This window comes from Marmota marmota, unplaced genomic scaffold, assembly GCF_001458135.2.
Source record: "Marmota marmota marmota unplaced genomic scaffold, marMar, whole genome shotgun sequence".
NCBI lineage: Eukaryota > Metazoa > Chordata > Mammalia > Rodentia > Sciuridae > Marmota > Marmota marmota.
Genome location: NW_025999977.1, coordinates 42556283 through 42582704, shown reverse-complemented (window position 1 = coordinate 42582704; position 26422 = coordinate 42556283). Strand labels below are relative to the sequence as shown.

The 26422-nt window shown below is 34.3% G+C and overlaps 1 protein-coding gene across 8 annotated transcripts in view; it reads right to left on the bottom strand.

Annotated features, from left to right (window-relative positions):
• Itsn2 (intersectin 2) overlaps positions 1–26422 on the bottom strand; it is a 134762-nt gene that overhangs the window by 29606 nt on the left and 78734 nt on the right. For 5 of the 8 annotated variants that reach the window (XR_007348163.1, XM_048804736.1, XM_048804738.1 and 2 more), the window contains 10 exons: positions 26077–26174; positions 22110–22285; positions 21618–21759; positions 18543–18748; positions 16110–16174; positions 13939–14105; positions 10787–10832; positions 10579–10700; positions 9449–9545; positions 8611–8802 (listed from right to left, as the gene is read on the bottom strand). Coding sequence is in view for 6 of the 8 variants with exons in the window: in XM_048804736.1 (XP_048660693.1) it covers positions 8611–8802; positions 9449–9545; positions 10579–10700; positions 10787–10832; positions 13939–14105; positions 16110–16174; positions 18543–18748; positions 21618–21759; positions 22110–22285; positions 26077–26174 (1311 nt within the window). In the remaining 2 variants the exon portion in view is untranslated. Of the gene's footprint in view, positions 1–1747; positions 4933–8610; positions 8803–9448; positions 9546–10578; positions 10701–10786; positions 10833–13938; positions 14106–16109; positions 16175–18542; positions 18749–21617; positions 21760–22109; positions 22286–26076; positions 26175–26422 lie in introns of those variants that run through there. The other 3 variants (XM_015479924.2, XM_048804740.1, XR_007348164.1) reach the window with 2 other exon arrangements.

Genomic DNA, 26422 nt, shown 5'->3' with positions numbered 1-26422 from the left:
CCTAAAGATCACAATAAATTGCGGTTCGGGGGGGGTTGGGGTTGGGGTTCAGTGGTAGAGCGCTTGCCTAGCACGTGTGAGGCACTGGGTTCGATCCTCAGCATCACATAAAAGTAAATAAATAATATAAAGGTTAAAAAAAAGAGAATGCTTTACCTGTTTCCTTTTCTGGTACTAGCAATGGTTGCACAGCTAAAATTTCATTACTTTTTAAAAATGGGGCGACATTAGCATAACAATCTATTCTTGCCGACAGTGTTTTCTGTCTTCATTTGTTCCTTGCACTATTCCATCCCTAACTGTGGGTCTCAAAGGTCTGATCTTCTCCCCAAGAAATCTCATCACCTTTTTCTGGTTTGACAGCCACCAGTATGTACGGTAGTGCACCATTCCATCAGCTGATGTCTTCCTGATGCTGTATATTTTATTTATATCTGTCCACTTTCTGGACAATTCTATCTAGATGTCCCACAGGCACCTTATAAATAAAATCCTAACTCATCTTCTTCCCCCAACTCTGGTTCTTTACTGCAATTGGTGGCACCATTATCCCACTGTTACTCAAGATACAAACCTGGGAATAACTGACTCTTCTACCTACTCTCACATTCCACTGATCTTCAACTTCTGCTAATTTTCCCTCAGAACTCTTTCTTCACTTTTTCTCCACCATGGCTGTATGTCAGAATAACATGGGGAACTTTAAAAAATCCCTATGCACAGGCTGAACTTCAAGCCATTCAGGACCAAGTCATTGACAGTTTCTTTTTCCCCTAGAAAAACAAGGCAATCTATGATTTAACCATGGGCCTGTTTCTGAAGCCTCAACTTCCACTGGTCCTGGCTTTGCACTGCCTCTAGCAATACTGAACTGCTTATGATCACACCTCCAGCCCCCAGAATCTGGCTTGCCCTACTTATCATAGGGATCTAGTAGTTGCTTCCTCCAGGATGTCTTCTCTCCCTCATCAATCTGTGGTTGAATCAGGTATTCCTCCTCTGTACTCCCATGGAGCCAGTAAATATCTGTTGCTGTGTTTTATAATTAACTGCTTCTGCACCTGATTCCCTCACAGAGCTATGCACTACCTAAGTCTAAGACCCCATCACAATCATTTCTGTATCTCTAGTACCCAGTACTCTGTTTGAACTCATATAAATACTCAATACGTGTTAGTTGGATAACTTTCCAGGCTTGAGGAAAGTATTTTAGAAGAGGTTATTTATGGTATGCATTGATGGTTTAGATTTTGATCCATATTTTTCTTTTCACCCAAGGCCATACAGAACTACCAACTTAATTACTTAAGTGTAATATTTTGTTTGACTGTGATGGCCCCAAGCATTCACTGAAGGTTCTTTTATACAGACTTCTAATTTCTACTAAAAAGTCTTACTTCACATTTGGAGTATTAATTTGTAAGTTCCTTTTTAGGAAAAAAGTTGTAGTAAAAATTGTTCAGTAACATGAGAGTCTATCCGTATCTTAGATTATATTTTTCCTTTAATTTTGTAATTAAACTGCATATTAAAATCAAAATTTCTTTTTGCTTGAGGTAAGTATGGTTATCATAGATCAAATTATCTCAATTTATTTTGCCCCTGTGACACAAAACAATTTTCTGGCCTATACCCAGAGACTACATTAAGAAAAAAAGAAATTCCAAAGACATTTAATCACACCTACATGTAACAATTAAAGATAAATTTTAAAGGATGCTTCAAAAGAAATACACAATACAAGTAATGTAGTTTGTGTCCTTTTAATAAACATACTTGCATAGTTATATTACAATTTTGTAAAAATAACAGATTATCTCATGCCAAGCGTGCCCAGCATTTGCACAATCTCAATACCTTTAATACTATAGTTTTCAAGACACACAAAATAAAAATTTAAGGCAAAAACAGCACTTTGCAACAATTTAATAATTTATTACATTACAGTAGCATCACAGTAGCATCAAATAATGCCACTTTAGGCAAAAGTCTCTCAATATTTCCATTATAGATTTTATTTACAAGAATTCATAACTTGGTAAATTCATTCTAAGAAAACTTGGCAAATAAAGCTTTGGACTGGAACTAGCATTTCTTTCTCTACTTTTCCTTTCCCACATTCTTTCTTTTAAACTACAGTATTCATAGTGCATTTTAAAACATGAAAATAGCAATTACACTTTTTAAAATAGTTGGATTATTTCAAAAGGACTCAAAGTTTTGGAGAAACTATATAATGAATAGGGTTAATTTTAATTTTAAAATTTTTTCAAAATCAGCTTTAGTTTTAGAACTGATTTTTCATGGCTGGAAAACTGGTCAAGTTTAATTACATATGTAATTAATCACATACTAAAATATATAAACAGGTATTTTTTTCTTTTCCTCCTACAGGGTTCAAATTTATTCAGTTGTACTCCCATTTAAAAACTCTGTGTTTCTAATAACCTCTTTCCTTCTAAGCAAATTGAAGGCTGCCTTATAGTGAATGAAGAAGAGAACAAATACACGACTGAATGAGGTATTGCAAAGGATTGCATGCACTTTTAAATAAGTCTCATATATTACTATATATGTCATATAATTTCCTTTCTTTTTAGCTTTCTCTCAAAAATATATGACAAAGTAACTACACAAAGAATGGTATTTCAGTTAGTACAGTTAAGTGTTTTTCCAGACTGACATTCATCAACACTATGTGATTTAATCCATACGTACCCGATGAACACATTATTTGAAGACTGATTATAGATGTTAAGCTGCACCTGAATGTCCTAATAATCTATATTTATCAGTGTAAAAGTGAAGTGATTTGAGATACAGAAATACCTTTGAAATAACTTATCAGTATATCAGATAAGCCCCATTCAAAATTACAAGGAAAAACTGTTAGAGCAACTAATGTGGTTAATTAACAGTGGTCTGATTTTTATTGTCAGTATTTAAAGTAACTGTCCTTAAACTTAACTCAAGAGTACAAAACTAGAAAGTTCAGAAGGTAAAAGGCAAGACCAGGTAATCCATATAATTTGGAAAAGTCAGTTGAATTCACAAGGACTCAGTCTTTTCACTGTCTCTTTTTAGTGACTGCAGGCAAATATATTATTCTACCTGTAAAATGATATTATTATTGCTTCCCTATTAATGCCCTATTTATAAAATATGGTGATGATGGCAAATGCCAAACATGTGTGCTCCCCATCTCAGGGAGCACACATACATCTCTCTATACTCCAAAAATGTGAAATATCTGGGAACACAGACATTTGAACTTTGTGAGGCTTTAACTAAACTACTGATTCTTTCTTGTGCTGTAAAGTTATGATTTAAAAAATTTATGACTAAAATAATTCATTCATAATGTATAGGCACATTAACATAAATATTACTCAAAATATACTTCTAACTTAAACTGGGAGGTATAAAAACATTTCGATTTTCTTAAAGAACTCTGTGAGCAAATAAGACTGATTATATGTACATTTTTCCTGATAATACTTAGACATTCATGAACAGATTGCACTGCAGTTTGTAAACACTTAAAATTGCATAAACTCTCATTGATTTTCAAATATAGTATAATACTGTCTATTAAAACTCCTTTTTGTTTCAGCTAAGTACTCTCACATCTACTAGTTCATAATAATGTCTATTACTTTAAAAGTGTTTCCACTCAAGGATCCTACGCCAAAGCAGTCAATGTAGTTGAACAACAGATCCCCTCCAGAGAAGCTGGGATGGTAAAATCAATTTCCTAGCCTCAAAGAAGCTTCACAAACATAGAGGAATGCCAGCTCTTAAACATCCTTCCTTCACTGAGTCCTTGATTAGAGCCTGTATGCCTGCTTCAGGGAAATTTACACTCTTTAAGGATTCCTTATGATCCTTACTAAATACATTTCAGAGTGCCAACTAGTGTCCTTTTGTGTTCTGGGACATGCAGTCACCTAATTAAAATAGATAATGTGAATTCTGACTTTAAAAAATATTAGAGATATTTAAGTTAGGGAGGGTTTCATGTCTCACAGTCAATGGTGGGAATCTTTCATTTCTGAAAAATAATCAATTTTTAGATTATCAATAAAGAAGTAAAAACTAAATGCTCATGATACAGTATCTTCATCAGCCCAGAGCACACAAAGATCCTATAGGAACTACCAAAGTACAGTGCTCATTCTTGGGCAGTTGAAGCAGACTAAACATACACAGCCCACTGAGCACACAGCCACCAGAGCAGGCCACTTTCCTCTTCTGTGAGATAAGAAAAGCTCCACCTAAATGTAATTGCTCCCACTCCAGTTACACAAAAAAATAGAGAAAAGGTTATTTCCAGTTCTTGGCCTTTCAACAATCTAAATATTGACACTCATATAGTGGCATATTAGAAAGTAATATACAGTACATATTTCAGGGCAGATCACCGAGTGAGCCAGTTAAGGGCTCATTGTGTTTAGGATTAGATCAAACATAATAGTGGAACATAAGAAAACTTTACCTCAATTCTGTAATGAACATACATGTTGCAATAATACTAGAAAAGCATGGCAGCCCATTCCAAACCAGAGAGACTAGTTTGTGCAAATAGTGGGTCTTTGTGTGTTTGAACTCCCACCATGTAAGGGCAAACTCAATATGCATGCTAATGACCTACAATTGCCAAATTAAAAAAGAAGAAAAATGCTAAAGGATGCCAGAGTGAACAGCAGGGAAAGCCACACAAAGACCCACTATCCTTGAACTTGTTACAAATAAATTTTAACTATAAATCAGAAACACAAAGAAATAATCACAAGTGGCTCTAACATTCGAACGAAGTAAATGAATTGTGTAGGAGATATTTTATCAGGGCTGCCTGCCCTGACTCCACGCTAGAGTCAAACTTGGATAGTGGGTCTCTGGGGTGCTTTCACAACTGGAAGACAACATTGGGTCCTAAAAAAAGAAAAATGAGGAATAAAATGAACATAACGCAAATTAGGTGGGTGAGAAAAAATTTGACTAATAATAACATGCAACATCAACTAAACAAATTTGAACTATTAAAAATCTCAATCTTTAAAAATGTTCTAGTTACATAAGTAAAATGAAAATAATACTTATAAGGGCCAGAGAAACACAAATGGTAATCTATAATTTAACCAGCTCTTAAAGTCTCATGCAAAGATTATAGACAGACGATTCTAAAAATCTAGATAGTGTAACAAAGGTCTCAAATCACTTCCTAACTTTAAGGATTAAGCATTTTCTGAACCATTTCCTACTAAAGTTATGGGTTTATATAAACTCAATGTGAATTTCATAGTTACCAATACAGTTAACTCAATTCTTTATCTTTGAAAAAGCAATTATGACTGTTTAGTTTCTAATAAATAATTATTGCAAGTGAACAAAACTGGCATTCTTTGGTTTCCTAGGTGATTTAAATGGTTGTTTTATTCAAACAAGAAGCTTTCTTAGAAGAATCTATTTGTGAATTGTCTTGAGAATTACAGAATTGAGAGCTCTTTTATTCCAGGAAGGATGATGACTATTGGTCATTAGTTGAGGCAAAACAATAAAGTATTCAGTTTTTCAATATGCTCAAATTAAAAAAAATATATATATATCAACCAAAAATAAGGTAAAAGGTTAAGTTACTTGTAATAAATTTATAACAAAGAGAACTTCAAAGTTTCTTCTATTTTGAAATAATACCTCAAGCATTCTGTTCTCCCAGCTCTCAATATGTAAAATGATCAAGAAAATAACTGGTGCCTCCTCCCAACCCCAACATCTGCCTTTCTAGCAAACTGTTACTACTTGTCCTTCATGTTCCAGATTAAAAGCCCTCTGTAAAGTCTTCCAATGATGACATACCTTCTTCCCGACACAGATTAGGGAAAATCTCTGATTTGTATAAATAATCTTTATAGCCACTGTTATATTTATCTGAATGTTTGTTCTCTACCACTCTCAGTCTATTTCACATCAAGGACTGAAGGATTGGTGCAAGGATTTTTGTGCTTATATTCCCAATGCTTTTAAGTATGTAGAGGACATTTAAAGAATATTTATGAAATGAATAAATTTTTTCAATGAATAGAAATGTTGACATAAAATCTGAAAACATCATAAAAAATAAAATCTGAAGCTCATAGAAATTTTGTTCCTTTAAAATTATTGTGTAGGTCATTTACTTTGCCTTTTCTTATTTCTATGTTTCAATATTGCTATTTCTTATTTTCCTTCAGGGAAGGCTTGAAAGTGGTTGTCTTCTAAAGTTGTGCTGCCCAATACAGTAGCCACCGGTCACAAGTGACTATTTAGGTTTAATTAAAATTAAATTAAAAATTGAGTTTCTCAGTCATATTAGCCACATTCCAGATACTCAAAAGGTACATGTGGCTAATGGCCACTGTACTGGATGATGCAAATATAGACTCTTTCCGTCACTATAGAAAATTCTATCACTTCACAGATGGGGGGCCTCACTTCAGGCAGACTGAAGCTCTGCCAGTTCTATCCACACTAGAGTGTACACAAAGCATTCTCTGACCAAAAGTAATCTGTATGGATAACTAGTTTGAGATTATCTATTTTCTGTATCGTTTGTGTATTGAACAATTTATTGGCAACCTATTATGCTGTTTAAGAATAAAAAGTTGTCACAACTTCCTACAAAGGTTAATTTCCCTAGAAGGGAACCTGAAAGGACTGTCAGGGAATAAAGGGAAAGAAAGGGAAAGAATGGAGCATGATGCTGCCCTTCCTTTAGAATAAGCTTTTATCTATTATTTATATTCCTCATTGTATGAGGCTTAATTGGAAAAAAAAAGTATTTCACCACTGGAAAACAAGATTAAAAATAACTCTTTAACAAAAATTTTAAAAAACATCACTTTAGATCATAGATGCTACAAAAGCTAAATGTACAGAGAGGATGGAATTAATCAGAGATCACTAGCAAAGATCTTTTAGCACAATTAAGTCTCAAAGTATCAACCACTCTCAGCTCCCAGAAAGGTGCTGCAGGTAATTCTAATTATAAATGGATTTCTAATTTATCACTGGAAACTGAAAAATTATCAGCAGAACTTCAAAATGGCCATTCAACAGGCAATCTAAGTTGTTACCATTTTCTTTCTCCCAAGATCAGAACTATCTTTACAAAGCTCTAAAGTGAAAACACAGATGTGGTAAAGAATAATTATCCAGTGTGTAACTGGATCACAAATATATCTCAGTTTTGACTGAGTTACCATATACGTGTTCTCAGCAGCTAAAACAAAAATGAAAGGCTAAATCTTAATTATTTCACTACAGTGATAAAAATATAAATCATGACTTATTTTGTAAACAAAATTAAAAATTGAAAGGATAGGGAAAAACAATATACATTTTATTAAAGTAAAAATTTATTTCTAAGTATGGCTTATTCCCTAATTTATTATTAATACTGTGTTTACTGTCAACTATAAAGGATAGGTAACTACCAAGAGATGTTCTTTTTCTTTTTTTGGTACTGGGAATTAAACCTAGGGGCACTCTACCACTGAGCTCTATCTCTAGCCCCTCACCCTTCTTTTAAAAATTTTGAGACAGGGTTTTGCTTGAATTGCTGAGGCTGTCCTTGAACTTGATTCTTCTGAGCTGAGTTGCTGGGATTACAAATGCACACCACCACATACAGCTTTTTTTGGGGAGGGGGGCGGTATCACTAAGATAACCCCCAGCCCATTTATTTTGAGACAGGGTCTGGCTAAGTTGCCCATGTTAGCCTTGAATTTGAGATCTTTCTGAATTGATGGGATTATAGGCATGCGCCATTAAGTCTAGTGAGATAATTTAATATAATACCAAATTTCACACTCTGAGGTCTGGACCACTGTTCTGAAAATAGTAAAACAGACCATTTTTCAGTGGCATGAAGTGGCTATCTAAACAATCATCTAATAAGGGTTTTGCAAACAGTTTAAACAGCTTATTTAATTTTCTTCCAACCTAGATGATGAATAAATATCTGGGAAATAAATGAGAAGGTTGCAAAATTAATGGCATCTGTACACTAAAAGGTTAATTCTGAATAGATGGACAGGGCAATTATAGTTACTTGCTATATTTTGTTAAGCTGAAAAAGAGCACTGGACACTGAAAAAAGAGGTTGATGGTGAAGGGAAGCTGCAGTGTAGATGGATATCACACCAAAGAACCCACAAGAGAAATTATACATTTAAAAAAATTTTTAAAAAAAATATTTTTATAAGTTGTCGGTCGGTCGGTCGATCTATCTATCTATCTATCTATCTATCTATCTATCTATCTATCGTGCTAAGAATGAAACCCAGTGCCTCACACATGCTAGGCAAGTGCTCTATCACTGAGCCACAACCCTAGCCCTATACATTTTTTCAGATAAAATCTAAAATTAAGGCTGAAGGCTAGGAAATAAAGTATTTAAAATAGTGTAACTTTTGATCTTGTAAAATGTCTCCTTTTGCTTTTTCTTTAAACATTAATCTACATTTGCTGTGAGTGCTGAGTTTAAGAGCTGATCTAGGGCAGTAATAAATGTTGTACTGCATATTAAGGTTTTCGCACCAGATGAGAGGTAAATAATTTGATATTACTCACACTGCTGACTTGGATCTGAGTCTGTCGTCATCTTAACGTAGTTTGAAGGAAAGAGACCAGTCACTCCATTGGCTTCTCCTTGCCACCAGTCTGGATCGTCTTTGTTCATAACATTGATAAGCTGTCCCTTGGAGAAGTTGAGCTCGTCTTCATTATTTGCAACATAGTCATACATGGCAATCACCTGACATACTATCAAAAATAATAATTAAACAAATTAATTATCCTACAAGGATGAAAACTATTCCTAGTGGGGAATCTCATGAAAATCAAAGGTAAATCAGTAGAGAAAAGAGACAAGGGGGTGGGAGGAGGGGAGAAAGGAGGGAAGTGTTGGGGAGTCATACAGGTCATATTATATTGTTAAATTGTGTGCATATATGAATAAATAACAAAGAATCCCCTGATTATGTACAACTAAAATGTACCAATAAAAAATGTGAACGAGAAAAAAAAATTTCTAGAATTTAAATTACCCCAACATTCAATATTAAAATAGGCTAAAATTTTCCTACCTTCCTGCCCACATTTCTTGTCTTACAAAAAGAAGAATTAAAAAATTCTGGTTAAAAATCCAAGAGAACTGCTTCACTTTAAGTACAATGGTGTAGGAATTCCATGTTGAAAAATTTCAAGGAGTAAAGAGGCTTAAGTTATCAACGAGCAGTTGGCTGTTCCTACATGGAACTTTTCAGAAAGGAAGTTATCAGTGGCATGTTACTTTTAAGCAGATGTATGGAGGGGACACATTTTTCATCTTCCAAAGAGTTAGTCTAAGAAGTTGATGAGTTTTAACAAAGCTCTCCAAGATGAAGTACAAATTAATCCATTTTCATACCAGCATGAAAGGCAGGTGTGGTTCTTTCACTGCTTGGACCCAAAAGTTTAACATGGCTGGCAGGAAACCATCCCTTCTGACGCTTTTTTCCTCTGGCCTATGGAATTAGCAAAAGAAATACCCAATTTAAAGATGAGATCAGAAACAATCACTGAGACATAATTTGAAAAATTACAGAAATCTTGGCAATATAATAAATAATTTAATCTTGTTCTAAGACAGGTCAGGTATTTGCACTGGGCTACTGGGAGGTAACCATCTCTAAATCCTTGGAATATTCTGACTGATAAGTGTCTTAGTTTATGGGAGTTGTGGGCCCCCACTGATCTCTAGGAGTCATAAGATTTTGATTTGCAAGAATGAAGCTATGTTTATCTCTGCATTAATAACCATTATTAATTTTATATAAAAATACAGTTATACCTCTCATCAGTCAACCCTAAAAAGCTAGTAAGGACATTTTAGAACTGAGAGAATAATGCTATTTCTCTCTCAAAACATATGCTACAGCCATCTGTTGACATTTTTAGAAAAAACCAGACTCACTTAGGTCTGAATTCTGTTTCCCTGCACTGCTGCTTCAAAAACCTAAGATTACTGGAGGACAGTGCAATGCATTATTTTCTGAGTACACTGCCTGAATCAGGTCTTTCTCCTAGAGGGCAGACTACACCTGGGCCTATCCCAGGCCAAGATGATGCTATGCTTTCCTTTAAGAAGGTGATTGAGGTTTTAGTAAGGCATGCATTATTGGAAGACAACTGTCTTCAGAGAAAATTGTTCTTTCAATTATTACTTATAATTATATCAACTCAACTGTACTAAAAATGAAGAGGCAAAAGACTAGAGGGAGGGGTTGTGGCTGTGGCTCAGTAGCACAGTACTTTGCTAGCATGTGTAAGGCACTGGATTTGAACTTTAGCACCACATAAAAATAAACAAATAAAGTCATTCTGTTCATCTACAGCTACAAAAAGAAAAAAAAAAAAGATGATGACTAGAGGGAAACATAGTACACTAAACGTAATACACTACAATGTTGGTACTGATTATGGGTGATACAAAATTTTTATTGATTTTTTAATGAGCATTATTTTTGTAATAAAATCAATAGATGTTAAAAATTATACCTGTAACTCCCCTTGCCACCATCCACTTGCATTTTTTTTCAAAATTAATATTAACTGCCCTGGTGCAAGGCTAAGCTGTTCAGCACCAGAAGCAACATAAGCTGAAGTTACTTGAGCAATCTCTGAAAAGAAGAAAAACAGAATTATGAACTCAAGATATGACACAGTAAACACTTCAGTAATTTTTCAAGCTCATTATTATACATACCAGGTTTTTTGTTTGATGTTCCAGATTTTCCAGCACTCCCAAAATTCTATAAGAAAGAGACATTTTTTAAAAAATCATTTCCAACAATCCAGAGGTAAAAGTACAAAGGTTACTGGGATTTAAAGAATTCTAATTCCCAGGACTTTTGTTTCTTTAAATGCAACTCAAAATGATAATTAACCTTACATAAACCAAATAAATAAAGAATCCAACAAGGAGATCTGGTTGGTTAATGGAATATATAATATGCAAGTGGGTGATGTCATCACTGACTCAAACAGAAAGGGCTCATTATCTCAATCTTTCTTGAATATTAAACATGAATATCTAGGCCAAGTGCACCCCAGTCATTAATGGGATTAACATCAATGCCCACTAGATACAACATGTGTGTCCTGGATATGTTTAGACACATGTGAGTTTGTTCCTGCTTTCTCTAGGGACCCTGACTCATCCTATAGTTCCTGCTGAGTAAGAGGCACTTTTTTGTTGTTTGTTTGTTTGTTTTTAACCAGGTTACCATTATACCAATTGAACTGATTTAAAAACAAAAATACCACACCGTGGGTAGGCAAACTCTGATTTCTGTTTGATGTTAAAAGATAAATTGGACCAAACGTATTTCCTATTTTATAGAAATTTGAAGAAAAAAAAGGGATGGGATCAAAAAGATTTTTTTTCTTAGGATACACAGCCGCAGTAAAAGTATTACACAGAGTTGATGGCAGTAAATGTTAACATTTTTTTGAGTACTGTATAACAGGCACTACTCTAAGAGATCACACTAGTCAACTAGTTTTCATGGGCTGAGGTTGTAGCTCAGTGGCAGAGCGCTTGCCTACAATGTGTGAGGCACTGGATTTAATCCTCAGTACCACATAAAAATAAATAAATAAATAAAATAAAGGTATTGTGTCCATCTACAACTAAAAAAAATTTTAAAAACTAGTTTCCACAATAATACTATTAAGCAATTATGATTGCCTCCAGTTTTGATTAGAGCTTTATTTATTTTTTTATTATACATAGGAGTTAAGTTCATCCTGACAAACTCAGTATGTGCATGGAAATTGATTTCAGCTCATGATTTCCCCTTTTTCCTCACATCCTCCTTTCCCTCTCTTTCTCCTTCCCCTATTCTACTAGACTTTCAATTTGTTTTTTGTTTGTTTGTTTGTTTGTTTTTTGTGGTGCTGGGAATTGAACCCAGGTCCTTGTGCATGTGAGGCAACAACTCTACCAACTGAGCTACATCCCCAGCCCCTATTAGTTTGTATTTTGTTCTTTTTTAAAAAATACCTTTATTTTTATTTATTCATTTTTATGAGGTGCTAAAGATAGAACACAGTGCCTTGCATGTGCTAGGCAAGTGCTCTACGACTGAGCCACAACCCCAGCCCCTGAATTTTGTTCTTTATGTTATCCTACCCTTCCTTTATTTCCTTTATTTTACTCTAGCTTCTGCATATGAGAAAAAACATTTGACCTTTTAATTTCTGAGTTTGGCTAATTTCACTTAGCATGATATTCTCCATTCACTTTACTCTTTTTTATGGCTGAGTGTAACTCCATGGTGTGTGTGTGTGTATACAATTTCTTAATCCATTCACCTACTGATAGACATCTAGGTCAATTCCATAATTTAGCTATTGTGAATTATGCTACAAACACTGATGTGACTATGCCACTGTAGTACACTGATTTTAGATCTTATGAGAAAATACCAAGGAGAGGGATAGCTGGGTCATATTGTGGTTCCACCCCTAGTTTTTCAACAGTGAGATTTATTTTGACACATTCACACATGTATGAATATCATTTTCTCCGTTACCTCCTCTACTACCTCTATTTCCCCTCCTCTCCACCCTTCCCTGCTCCTCTTCCTCTGTTCTACTGGTCTCCTATTTATTTACTGTTTTCTAATTGGTGCTTTATAAACATAAACATTCATCAAGTTTTGGTGTAACAGAATCAAAGAAGAATATTCACAGACATTTGCAAACATTAAAATACTTCTCCATTTCTCCGCTATTGGTATCAGGTTGAATTTTGTTCACATACTTCAATCAAAAGAACATATCACATCAGATTGAACACAGAAACATGAGCATCTAGCTATCTACCATTAGGCGAGACATTGAAGACTTTTGTCAAAAATATAAAATAATGCCACTCTTCTAATTTTTTTCTTGAAAAATACAGTTGCTTTTCATAAAAAGTGAGTTATTTATGTTATCATGTAATGGCTTTAAATGAGTAAACGTTTAAATAATTTCAGTTTCAATTTGTGGTAAATATCACTAGATATAACCGATATACTTAAAAAGAAACCTTCTGTACTCAATTTTTTTTTTGGTACCAGCAATTGAACCCAATGGTGCTTAACCAGTGAGAGCCCCCACTTTTAAAAATATGTTTTATTTAGAGACAGGATCTTGCTGAGTTGCTTTAGGCTGAGGCTGGCTTTGAACTTGTGAACCTACTGCCTCAGCCTCCCAAGCTCCTGGGATTTATAGGCACAGGCATGTACCACCAGATCCGGCAACTTATTTATTTATTTATTAAGGCTTTCACCTAAGGGAGCTTTACCACTGGGCTGCTTTTCCAGTTCTTTTTAATTTATGTTTTTTGAGACAGGGTCTAGCTAAGTTGAGGAGGCCTCACTAAATTGCTAAGGCTGGCCTCGAATTTTCGACCCTCATGCCTCAGCCTCTGGAGTTACTAGTGTGTGTCACCGTGTTCAGCCCTTAAAAAATTTTAAGTATATAAAAAGTCTTAAGAACTTCTGTATGACATTATGGGATGAAAAGAAGCAGGAACTTCAGAGTGTAAGATGAATTACACTAATGTTAGAGTCTTAAAGATTTACAGACTCCTTCAAGGTGGTCCTTTGTAAACTCTGCTGAGAGTCCAGAATCACTCCTTATTTTTAGTGATCATGAGGCTTAATGCTACATGTGGTTTTTGTTCTTAGAATTTCATGAAATCCTGTCCCTCTTATTTCTTTAATTGGATGCCTAAAATAAACTCTGGTACTGGAGCTAGTGTGACTAGTTTTCTTGTAAGCAAGTAGCCTGGTCAAAACCATATATGATCTCTGTTTTAAATACTAATCTTGATCAACAAGAATGGAGTGATTTTGTTTTTAATACCTCTTGATCTTTTGGTTTGACATAGTTTGATGGAAAAATTCCAGTTCTATCTCCAATACTTCCTGTCCACCACTCTCCATCTTTCTGGGTCACCAGTATTTCTTCACCTTCAGTGAAAGTCAAATCTCCTGGTTCTACACTTGAATATGAATAAAGTGCAATATATTCTGTAGGGAATAAAGCAAAAGGAAGTGGATTTTAATTCTGATTTTATAGAAATAAAAAAGAAATTAGGTTAATCTCTAGGATCTTGTGTAAGTTTACTGTAAAAGACCTCTGTGTCTTAAGAAAACCCAATACAAAAAGATCTGAAGATAGAAAAAGGAATGGAAGTTATTATTTAACAATTGCTTAGTAAAAGATTATTTAACATAAAGCTTTTCCATGAGTTTTTTCCAACAGCCTTGTTATAATCACCATTATTTTTTAATCATAAAGAATTACCTAAAACTACAAAGAGTTATTAGTATCCATAGACAATGAAACTGAGGCTTAATACGATTAAGTTACTCAGTATGAAATAATGGAGTCAAGCAAGACATGAAAAAAAATGTTAACTTCCTTTTACAAAATATATTTTAATCTGCTAAATTCTTTGTTATTTCTTTTATATATACAGTTATGGAAATGCCCAATATCTAGCAGACAGCGGTACCAGAAGCCAAGACCTATCATAATGACCCAGCTTCAAGCATAGTGGTTGGCTACAAGTAGATGCTCAACAAATAACTATTAATGAATTACCTTGAGGGAAATATCTAAGTTTCTATATTGGCTTTGTTTTTTTGTTCCTGTGATTGTTATTATTTAGAAAAAACAGTGACTATGCTTTTAGAAGTCTTTTTCTTTCTTTTTTAGTTTTATTTATATTTGCTAACATGCAATTTGATCTTTTATCATACTAGAAAGGATGAGAAACACCATCTATAATCTATCTACTCTTCACATTCATTCCTGCTACTAACTTAGCTGATATAACAAAAAGCAACTAAAATGTTTAAATTGTAATAAGTTAAGTAATTTCCAAAATGCTCCTCACTATTTTCTTAGGCCCGTCTGAGAGCCTCATTCATAGTACACCTATGACTGCAGCCTAACTGGTGATTTAAAGTTCCCTCAACTTCATGGCCCTAACTTGATTCATTCTCTTCCCTCTGTCCAGAAGTCCTTTTTCTTCCTTTGCCACTATGTTAAGATCCTACTTTTTGTTTAAGATGATGCAACATTGCTATTCATAGGTCCTTCTCAAAATAGTTTTTGTTCACTCATTGTAGAATTTATCATAACTATAGGTTTATCCTCTTCATTCTATTGTGAGCACTTTGGAGACTATATATTATTTATTCTTGTGTCTTTCAGGCTCTAAAATAGAATATTCAACTTAATGGTTATTGAATAAAATTTCATTTGCCATTAAATTTACTTATTTATTTTTAATTTTTTTTTTAGTTATAGTTGGACACAATACCTTTATTTTATTTATTTATTTTTATATGGTGCTGAGAATCAAACCCAGTACTTCACCCATGCCAGGCGAGTGCTCTACCACTGAGCCATAACCCCAGCTTAAAAATTTTATTTTTAAGCAAAATAAAATATACTTCAACTAGTCAATTAATTTTATAATGGAAAATATATTTCATTTATAAAATCTATGTAGCTGTTAAGTCAAATATTACCTGAAATTAGGGTAGACAATCTTTGATTTTTCATCCCATTAACATAATCAAAATTTCTTAACCAAACAATACAAAGTACTATAGTAAAAATTTCTTTGTAATATTTATAACAAAGGGTTCCTTGACTCCAAATCCTATTTATTTATTTGGCACACTAAGCAAAATGCAGTTTAATTATAAACTAATGTACTGAAATTTCATTACTTCCTAAATACCTATATAATCAATCATCAAAACATTTTTTATTTGTAATCTTATTTATTGAGCCAATCTAGGCTGAATTTTTATAGCACTGACTTTCGAAAAGTGCCAAGTACTATCAATCATATTTTTTATATCGTCAATATTCATATGAAGTAGACATGGGCAGGTTTTCTAACCTATTTTAATACCAAAGACACAGAAACAAGAAAACAACAATTGTGCGAAGTTAAATAATTAGCCAGTAGCTAATCTGACCCCTATCTGATTTACGAATTGGCAAAAGCTTACGTTCTCCAACTGGATAGGCTGTGGAGGTAGCTTTCTTATTTACAGCTGCATATAAAGCTTCTGGCCTGCCAAATAAAGACACAAACAAATTAACAACAACAACAAAAAAAAACACAAGCAAAAAACAAGAAAGGTGATTTGATGGATATAGCAGTTTTCATCAGTGAATTCCTTTGGGGCTTCCTCAAATTAATCTAAATACTGTCTTAATATTCAGACTACAAATGCTCTCATATTTTATTTATTTATTTTTATGTGGTACTGAGAATCGAACCACATAAAAATAAAATAAATAAAAATAAATAATGAGAAATTATACCCCATTTGATTCAAATGTATGAATTGTCAAGATCATTGTACTGTAATGTGTAGCTAATAAAAAAATAAAATAAAACAGAATCTTAAAAAAAAGAAAGCACATAGTTAAGAAAGATTTGATATAAAAAAATTATTTTATTCAAATTCAAAAAAAAATAAATGAATAAAATCCTTCTGAAGTAAGAACTGCCTAATTATAAACTTAAATGTTTTAAAAACACTAAAGTAGGGCTAGAGTTGTAGCTCAGTGGTAGAGCACTTGCCTTGTACACGTGAGGCACGGTATTAGATTCGCAGCACCACATATAAATAAGCAAATAAAATAAAGGTCCATAAACAACTAAAAAAAATTTTTTAAAAAATCCACTAAAGTAACTTCAATACGATTTATAGTTTTTCAAATGTGAGGTACTTTGCCCTTCTGAAGGAGGTTTTGAGACAACTGGGCTTCGGTAAAAGGGAAGTTTTTTGATAAAGCACATAAGGCACTTGGCTTGGTTTAGAGGAAAGTGAGGGCAATATATGAATTTTATTAGTTGTTTAGAATGTATTACATTAAAAATATTAAAAAATTTTAAAAGTATCAGAATATGTGTAACAATTTCCATTTTAATCTAGGAAACTTTTCAAAAATTTAGAAGACTGGACAACCAGATACCTGTGGAATGTTGAAGACTAGATACCTGTGGGATGCACAAAGGCTCCCCAGGTCCCATGAGTAAATTATATAGTGAGGCAGTTTTCAAGCCAACAAAGAAGGAACCTTACTAAAACTCATGCCACAACTGGAGGGGCTGCCTTCATTAGTGCTGATTCTTCACTATTGCAGGCTTTCAAGTTGAAAGATTTATCTCTTAGAAAGGTCAGTTACTGAATGGAAAGTTAGAAGAAATGCCTTCTAACACAATTAAACTTAATCTCCTTTTGCTTACATTTTCTTTTCTGTCAAGTGCTACGGAATTAAATAAGATAATTCTTAAAAAGGCTGTAACACACAGCACACAGATGTCAACTATGTACTGTTGTTAGTGCTATTATTTCACGCTTCCAAAAGTCCACGTCAGTAAATTTCTACATTTGAACTAAATGTTGATAAACAACTTCAGCACTAAAAAATATTCTTTTTTTTTTTTTTTAAATTAATATTTATTTTTTAGTGGACACAACATCTTTGTTTGTATGTGGTGCTGAGGAGCGAACCCGGGCCGCACGCATGTCAGGCGAGCACGCTACCGCTTGAGCCACATCCCCAGCCCCTAAAAAATATTCTTAAAGATTAGTTAATCTTTTCATCAATCAATTAGAAAACTGCAGACCAAATAGGTTACTTCTTATCGTCTGGCAAAAAAACGGCAGAATCAAACTCAAGTCTCTTTATTTCTAAAACCAGTACCTTTTCATTATGTTACACTGCTTTTCTATTTAGATCAAATTCCAACCAGAGATAGTTAACTCAGCTTTATTTTAGTGCTTATTTCCTTGTATTAAAGATATTTGATAATTGGACCTTTACTGGGAATTAAAGGTCAGAGATATTAACCTATTTAGTTTTTAGTTTTGTTCATCTGAAAATGCATTTCTTTTTCTTCTTTCCTCATTCCTTGAGCTAATATAATTCAGTAGCTACTATTCATTAAGACTAATAGGCATAGAAAAGCTGAAAAATAAGTAACAAATCTCATGACTTAAAAGGATGTAGGTATGAGCAATGAAGAGGTTAGTGTTAAGGAACCCTAGAGGCCCAGAGGGAATGCCCCAATCTGGTAAAGGGGAGTACCTAAGCAAAGAATTGTTTAAATACTGAAAAAATATAGTAAACAAGGGAGAAATGCTCCAAGGAAATGCAAAGTTGCTTTTCTAGTTGATCTTCAGGTACACATCTAAAATTCTAAATACAGTACTTTGAAAACTTCATGAATTTGAAATGAGTGGAATGAAAGATATTATAAAACTGGCACAAACATCTGAAGTATGCTCTTATCACCCCATGAATTACCTTTCTGATATTCAAACTTAAGCATGAACTTTTTCTTTTATCACAGTCAGTCAGACCATGGCTGGCTCATTAATGGGAACACCGACACCCACACCCCGCGGGACACCCGGCATGCTTACTCTTCTCGATTTATTTCACTTCCAGGAATGATCTTGACATAAGATTTTGGAAACCATCCTCTTCCTCCATGCACCTCCCCAAACCACCAGTTTTCTTGCTGTTCCAAGACCGTAATAACATCATGTTTTGAGAAATTCAAGTGATTATCTTTCTTTGCAGTCCAGGAACAAAGTGCCTGTGCTTTTAGGTTTTCTACAACCTGTCCCTACGAATATAAAGCCACAAACAAGTATTTTTAATTTGTTTTTTTAAGTTATGCAGGACAGTAGAATGTATTTTGACATATCACACATACATAGAGAATAACTTCCAATTCTTGTGGTTGTACATAATGTGAAGTTACACTGGTCATGTATTCATATATGAACATAGAAAAGTTATGTCCAACTCATTCTACTGTCTTTTCCATTCTCATCTCCCCTCACTTTCCCCCATTCCTCTGTCCAATCCAGTGAACCTCCACTCCCACTCCCCAGTTTATTGGGGGCCAGCATCTGCACATCAGAGAGAACATTTGGCCTTTGGTTTTGGGGGATTGGCTTATTTCACTTAGCATGACAGTCTCCACTTTCATCTATTTACCGGCAAATGCCATAATTTCATTCTTCTTTATGGCCAAGTAATATTCCATTGTGTATATGTACCACATTTTCTTTATCCATTCATCTATTGAAAGGCACCTACGTTGGTTCCAGAGCTTAGCTATTGTGAACTGAGCCGCTATGAACACTGAGCCACAAACAAGGAAATGCAAGACCACAGTAACCAAGATTTCTGTTTCCTCATACATAATATAGTTATAATTATTATTTTAACAGTAGACTAGTTATGGTGGTGACATAATCTTAATTTACTGACTGACTTCAAATTAAAAGAACAATGTGTAACCTTCTTGAATACCTACTATCTAAGGAAATATCATTACTGGTACAGAAGGTAAACAGAGTACTAAAGAAGTATTCATAAACCCATCATTCATATATATCATGGAACAAAGGGAAAGAGGTACTACAAATTTTTTCTCTCCTCCAGCTTCCGGTGCCTCCTAACTGCAGTTGACTTAGTTACTCCACCAGGCATGGAGATGGAGTTATGCTCAACCTCCCTCTGCTTTTTAGTTCTTCACTTGTTCAAATTCATGTTCATTCTTTTTTCTTTGTCACTCAGAGGAAGGAAACTTTTTGTTCCTTTAATAAAGTTAACCTCTTCTCTTGTCCTATAAATATTCCATTATGCCCTTTCACTTTCTAAAAATATTCTGTAAAATTAAATTCCTCTGTGCAGCCTTCAATTCCCTTTGTTACTTCTCTACTTTCTTCTACTTCTAAATTTGGAAAGAAATAGTCTTCAACTTGCTTTCCAGTGTCACCCCTTGATCCCTTCTAATTTAGGTTCTGCACCATCATTCTATTGAACCTCTTCCAGAAAAGGTTATTGATAATAACATCAAAACAAAAAGTTCCTTCTGAAATTTTTATTCTCCTTGATCTCTGCACAGTGCTGACATCACTAAAACCCTTGTAGTTCCTGAAGCCTGCCCCCTGGTGACTGAGGGCTCCTATTCTGTCCAGCCCTCATCCCTCACTGTTCCACATGCTTTCCTTAAATAACCTCATGTTAGCCCAAGACCTCAAATCTGTATTTTCAGGGTAACTTTACCTCCTGAGCTCCAGGTCCTACATCAAAATGCCTACTAGTATTTCCGCAAGGTTGTCTATTACATACACCTTGAACTTAGCTGTCTGAAATGTAACCATTTTAGAACCCCTCAAACCCACTCCTCATCCACTGCCTACTGAAGACAACATTATCACTGTCCTTTCAGTTGCTCAAGCTAAAGATTCTGAAGAATTATCTTTATCTCCATCTTCCTCACTCTCCACATTCAATAGGCTATCTACTTCGTGTCAAGTCCTAACACTTTTCTAAAGCCATCTCCTCTTCTATTTTCGTGACTATACCCTGGTTCACACCAGCATCTCTTGTTACTTAGTTGCTTAACAGCCTGCCGTAACGGTTTCCCTTGCTTTGCTTCTTTCTGCCAGTCTGGCCTCTACTTCACTGCCAGGGTTATCCTTCTTAAGCATATACCTCAACTCCTCTCTTAAAAACCTTTCTTGGCTTTTCACTGACAAGTTGCTTAGCAGGGTGGTAAATGCTTCCCTTATTAATAAACCTCAACCTCTCTCTCCAGTTTCACTTCTCCATGAACCCTATATTACAGCTATACTATATATTTCTTCCTGCTTCCTGCAAACACTGTGCATTAACGTGCCTCAGTGACTTTTCTCAAACTGATCTTTCACTTGAGTAACTCCCCTTCAGTTTGGTAAAATCTGGCTTATCTTTGAAGGTCCCACTAAAATACATTCCCTTCATGAAGACTGCTCCAATTCACACAGATTGAACAACATGCTCTCTCCCCTCTCAGGGATTTGTAGATATCTTTATACAATTTCTCACATTTTACACTTATTTATATCTGTCTCCCTTATTAATTTATGAATTACTAACTGAAAGGTATTTTGACTTATTTTTCTTTAAATTTCTACTTCATAATAAAATGCTGGAACCCATAATCATGTAATAAACATTCCTGAGTGAATCTGTAGGGCTTTATTTTAATGGAATCTGAAATTTCTTTTTAACAATGCTAATGTATCAATACTTTGAATGTTTATACTAAATCAGAGGTTATATATAAATATATGTATATATCATATATATATGTGTACATATATATGTGTATGTATGTAAAATTTATATATGTATACATATATATTTTCCAGGGTTCTCAAATTACTTAAATTTAAGACAAAACAACCAAAACCCTCAAGCCCCAAACAGCTTATCTTCTACTTGATACTATGGGAATGAATCATTGATGAGAATCCTTTAGGTAATAATCACTCCTTAACTTTGCACCACAAGTGAATGGTAAGAACAGAAACCAAATGCTACAAACTCTGGTTAAATGAGTGAATGATATTTTTGTACAAAAATCTTTATTCTATTTCATATGAATCAGAAGCAAATTCAAAGAATAAAGCACACAAAAATTATGAATAACATACCTGTCCATGAATAGGTGATATGGACCCAGGGGACACAGTGCGAGTAAAAGCTGATTTTTTCTGCCATGATGAATTAACAGTTAGGTTTGAAAAAGATACATTTTGATAATCAGCTACTGATGCCGGTTGAGAAGAAAGTGGTCTGCAAACGTAACACTTTAATGTAAGTATACTTAATTGTTTAAAAATCTAATAAAGTACTATCAAGTTTTATAGACTAATATGGTCTCCCTAATACATACTATATTTACAAGTATACTATCCACTTGTATATTATATACACTAAACATAATTTGTGGAAAAACAGAATTCATGAAAACCTATGTTTTCCTTTTTAAAATTTCAGCATTAGATATGGAATAAAAAAGGTTCTCTTGGGGGAGTACAGCCTGGATTAACAACACGAGGAAGCATCAGGTCGACCCGCTCCACATTAGCATACTACATTAGTTGGTAGAACTATATAAATCCCACTGTTAGCTCAAAACTTACTCAGAAGAAGTTGAGGTAGCAGATAAAGATACTGTAGGAGGAAGTAAGGCCTTCTTAGGAGATACAGGTTTTTCACTTGATGGCATTTTTTCTACATAATTGCAGGGGAACCAGCCAAAATTTCCTTTAAAACTACCATAAAGCCAACCAGGTTCTCCTACAGTTTTTTCATCAACCTATAGAAACAAAGAGGTGAACAGTGCTTAGAAATCTACACATTTATAATGGAAAGATATGCAGACTGTTGTATAATATTCTCTTTTACAGAATTAAATCCATTTAACTAAATAGCTAAGGAATTTTTAAATAATTAGGTTGCTATTTCAAGAATTGACAAGTTATCGTTTTAAATTTTATCCAAATTAATAGATGAAAACAGTTAACAGCTTATGAGAGAAAACAATCTTGCCCCACTTCAAGGGTCCTTATGCCCTGACTTCCATTCCTAACAGTAACATGCCATTTAGTTGTTTCTTCTTATTACCATTTATATTTCTAAATAAGATATGGTTATGGAAAAATTAAAATTTACCCCTCTTTCACTACACCCTCTTACACTGCCAATATTGTTACATCATAATTTTTGGTTAAATTATATTTAATGTTATGTTATGACTATGTAAATATTTCACATCTGAGTCATGCAATGTTCTGATTACATTTCTTTTCTTGTAAACTTTTAATTTTCCAATAGATTTTTTTTTTTTTTCACAATAGTGGGGATTGATCCAGGGCCTCATGTATGCCACCACTGAGGCACATGCTCTACCACTAAGCTACATTCCTAGCCTCTATTTTCATTTAAAAATTTTTTTTGAGGGCTACGGTTGTGTAGAGTGCTTGCCTACCATGTGTGAGGCACTGGGTTTGATTCTCAACACCACATATAAATAAATAAATAAAACAGAGGTCCATCAACAGCTAAAATAAATAATTTTTTGAAGACCAGATTTTGCTAAGTTGCTGAGGCTGGTCTTTAAATTGTGATCCACCTGTCTCATTTCAAGTACCTTGGATTACAGCCCTGTGCTACCATATCCAGCTTATTACAGAACTCCTGAACTAACAGAACTAGAAAAACCTCTGAATACTGTTCTCTAACTAGAGAAATGTATTAGGTGATTTACCAGTTTCACTTCTCCCAGATACTTCCCTCCTAGTAAGACAACCTCCATTCATCAGTGTTTCTTGCTCTGCTTCTTGGTTCCTGTCCCTTTAACACAAGTTTCATCACTGGCTTTTTTGCCTCACACTCTACGTTTTTAACAAACCCATTTGCTCCTCAGCTTGATCAGTTCCCTCTGCAATAATTAACCCTATAGCTCTATCTTCAGAACTGACTTCCACTTACACCTTCAACTCTTTGCAGGATATTTTCAACTAGCTGTCCCATGAAACTTCCAATTGAAGTCTAAGACTGAACTTTTCTCTACACCCCCTCACCCCTGGCCCATCCTTCACCTAATTTTTCTGTATTTCTATTATTCTTACCACCAATGACTTAGTCATTGTAAAAAAAAAAAAAAAAAAAAAATGTGTGGTTCTTACCTCTACTATACTTCTGCAGCCAAACTCCTAGCCTTGCACTAAAAACTTCTGAACTTTTTTCAACCCCATCCTCACTAACCTATGGTAGAATTTATTATATAATACCTAAGATAATTGTAACCTTCACTCATCCTTCAAGATTTTGCCCTCAACCCAGCCACTTATCTTATATATACTATTATAATCAGTATTATCATATTGTATTATTTTAAAACTTTTTTTTAATTGTAGATGAACACAATGTCTTTTATTTACTTATTTTATGTGGTGCTGAGGATCGAACCCAGTGCCTCAACATGCTAGGCAAGTGCTCTACCACTGAGCTACAACCCCAGCCCCTCATACTGTATTATTGATGTACATATAATCTCCTCCATTTGTCTGTGGAGCCTTTTCATTAACTCCATCTAGCATAGTATGTATCTGCTTATTTCCACTTTACTTCCCATACCTTTGCAAACCACTGATTTGACAGGGTTACAACTATTAAAATCATGTAGAATCCATTAACATTTTTGAGGTCAGGAGCACTTTACCACTGAGCTACATCCCCAAACTTAATTTCTTATGTTGACACAGGGTCTCGCTAAATTGCTGAAGTTCTTAGTTAAGTTGCACAAGCTGGCCTCAGACTTGCAATCCTCCTGCCTCAGCTTCCTGAGTTTCTGGGATTACAAGTGTGCACCACTGTGCCTGGTTACAAACAACTTATTGAGGTATAATTAACCTAAACTTCACATTTAACTTGCTGAATTTCATGTCCTAACATGTTCACGTGAGTGTAAAAATCACCACAATAAAAATAATGAACATATCTATCATTCCCCAAAGTTTCCTCTTGCTCCATTATAAGTCCTCCCTCCCTCCTCTACTGCTCCTTCCGCGTTTCTGCGCAAACACTGGTCTTTCTGTCACCATAGATTAGTTTGCATTTTCTAGAGTTTTATATAAATAAAATCATACAATATCCTTTTTGTCATCTTCTTTCTCTTAATGTATTTATTTTGAAATCTATCCATGTTGCAGTAAGTAAGATTTATTCCTATGTAATTACATTGATTGGATATACCATTTTAACTCCCTCCATTCGACATTTTAGTTTTTCCCAGTTTTTAGTTATTACAAATAAAATGGTTAAGAACATTTGTCTTTAAGTGAATATATGCTTTAAATCCTCTTAAGTAATCACCTAAGAGTGGAATGGTTGATTCATATGGTAGGTACATATTTAACTTCTTTTTTTTTTTTCCACTTCTGGGGATTTAACAAGCACGTCTTGTGCAAGCAGTCTGCCCCTGAGCTATGATCCCTGATCTTTTTTAAAAAAATTATTTTGAGACAGAGTCTTGCTAAGTTGCATAGTCTGCCCTTGAACTTACAATTCTCCTGCCTCATCCTCCCAAGTAATTGGAATTACAGAAGTATATCACTGTATCCAGCTCTCTCTCTCTTTGTTTTATTGTTTTTAGTTGTAGATGGAAACAATGCCTTTATTTAATTTATTTATTTTTATGTGGTGCTGAGGATCCAACCCAGTGCCTCGCACGTCTAAGTCAAGCGCTGAGCCACAACCCCAACCCAGCTCTTTGTTTTTAATAATGTCTTACTGATACATAATTCACATACTATATAGAGATTAAAATTCCAGTTTGTGTTTCTAAAGCCTATACTTTAGAATTGCCTCACAGTGGATCTAACAAACCCAATTCCCTGCATCTTCTCTTATTCATCCATTTTATGTGGATTATGAGAATACAATAAAGACCTATAATTCCAAGGAATAAATGGCCTGCATCTAAAACCTTCAACTCTTTCAACAGTTGTCAAAAAACAACCAGCTTCTCAATATTTTATTGTTAATTTATTAAATTAACAAAATCAATATCACTTTTTATGATGTGAAGCAATATGGCATAGTGGAAAGAACACAAGATTTGAAATTGGAATCAAAAGACACACACTTGTATCCCTCTCTGGCATTGTGATGACAGATACAATTTGTGTGAGTCTAAGCTTCCTTCCTAGAATATAACAGTAATAATAATTGTCCCATGTAGCTCTAAGGTATGTTGTAGGGCCACATGATAAATCAATAGTTACTTATCTTCTTAAAATATTTCTTGGGTGTGGTGGAACATGCCTATAATACTAGTGAAAGGAGGCTGAGGCAGGAAGATCACAAGTTCAAGGCCAACCTCAGCCACTTAGCCAGGCCCTAAGCAATTTAGCTAGACCCTGCCTCAAAATAAAAAATAAAAAGGGCTGGGGATTGGGGATGTGACTCAGTGGTTAAGTGTCTTTGGATTCAATTCCTATTACCAAAAAAAAAAAATTCAGTATAATCAATATTATTACAGAAAGCAATGTATTATAATGTATTTAGTTTATCATGAGAGTGAAAAAAGACTTTATTTCCTACCTGAATTATATCCCCAGAATTAAAACTCATCTCATCATGGTTCCTTGCTTCAAAGGGGTATAATGCTTTATAATTCACCAAAGCATTAGCTGTCTCACCTAAAGAGAAGAAAATTATCACAATTTGTTTTCATGTATTCATATCTTTGTTATGATTCAATAAAGAGCTCTTAAAATCTAATAGAAAAGTATTGTGAAAATCCTTCTGCTAAAGACTTTTGAGGATTTAAGTATCTTTACTACTTATAACCACTATAAAAGCAAATATGGATATTCAACTGAAGTAAAGTGGGAGGCAGCAAAACAGAGAGATGGCTTCAGTCTGAAGGGTCTATGGGAGTGCAGGC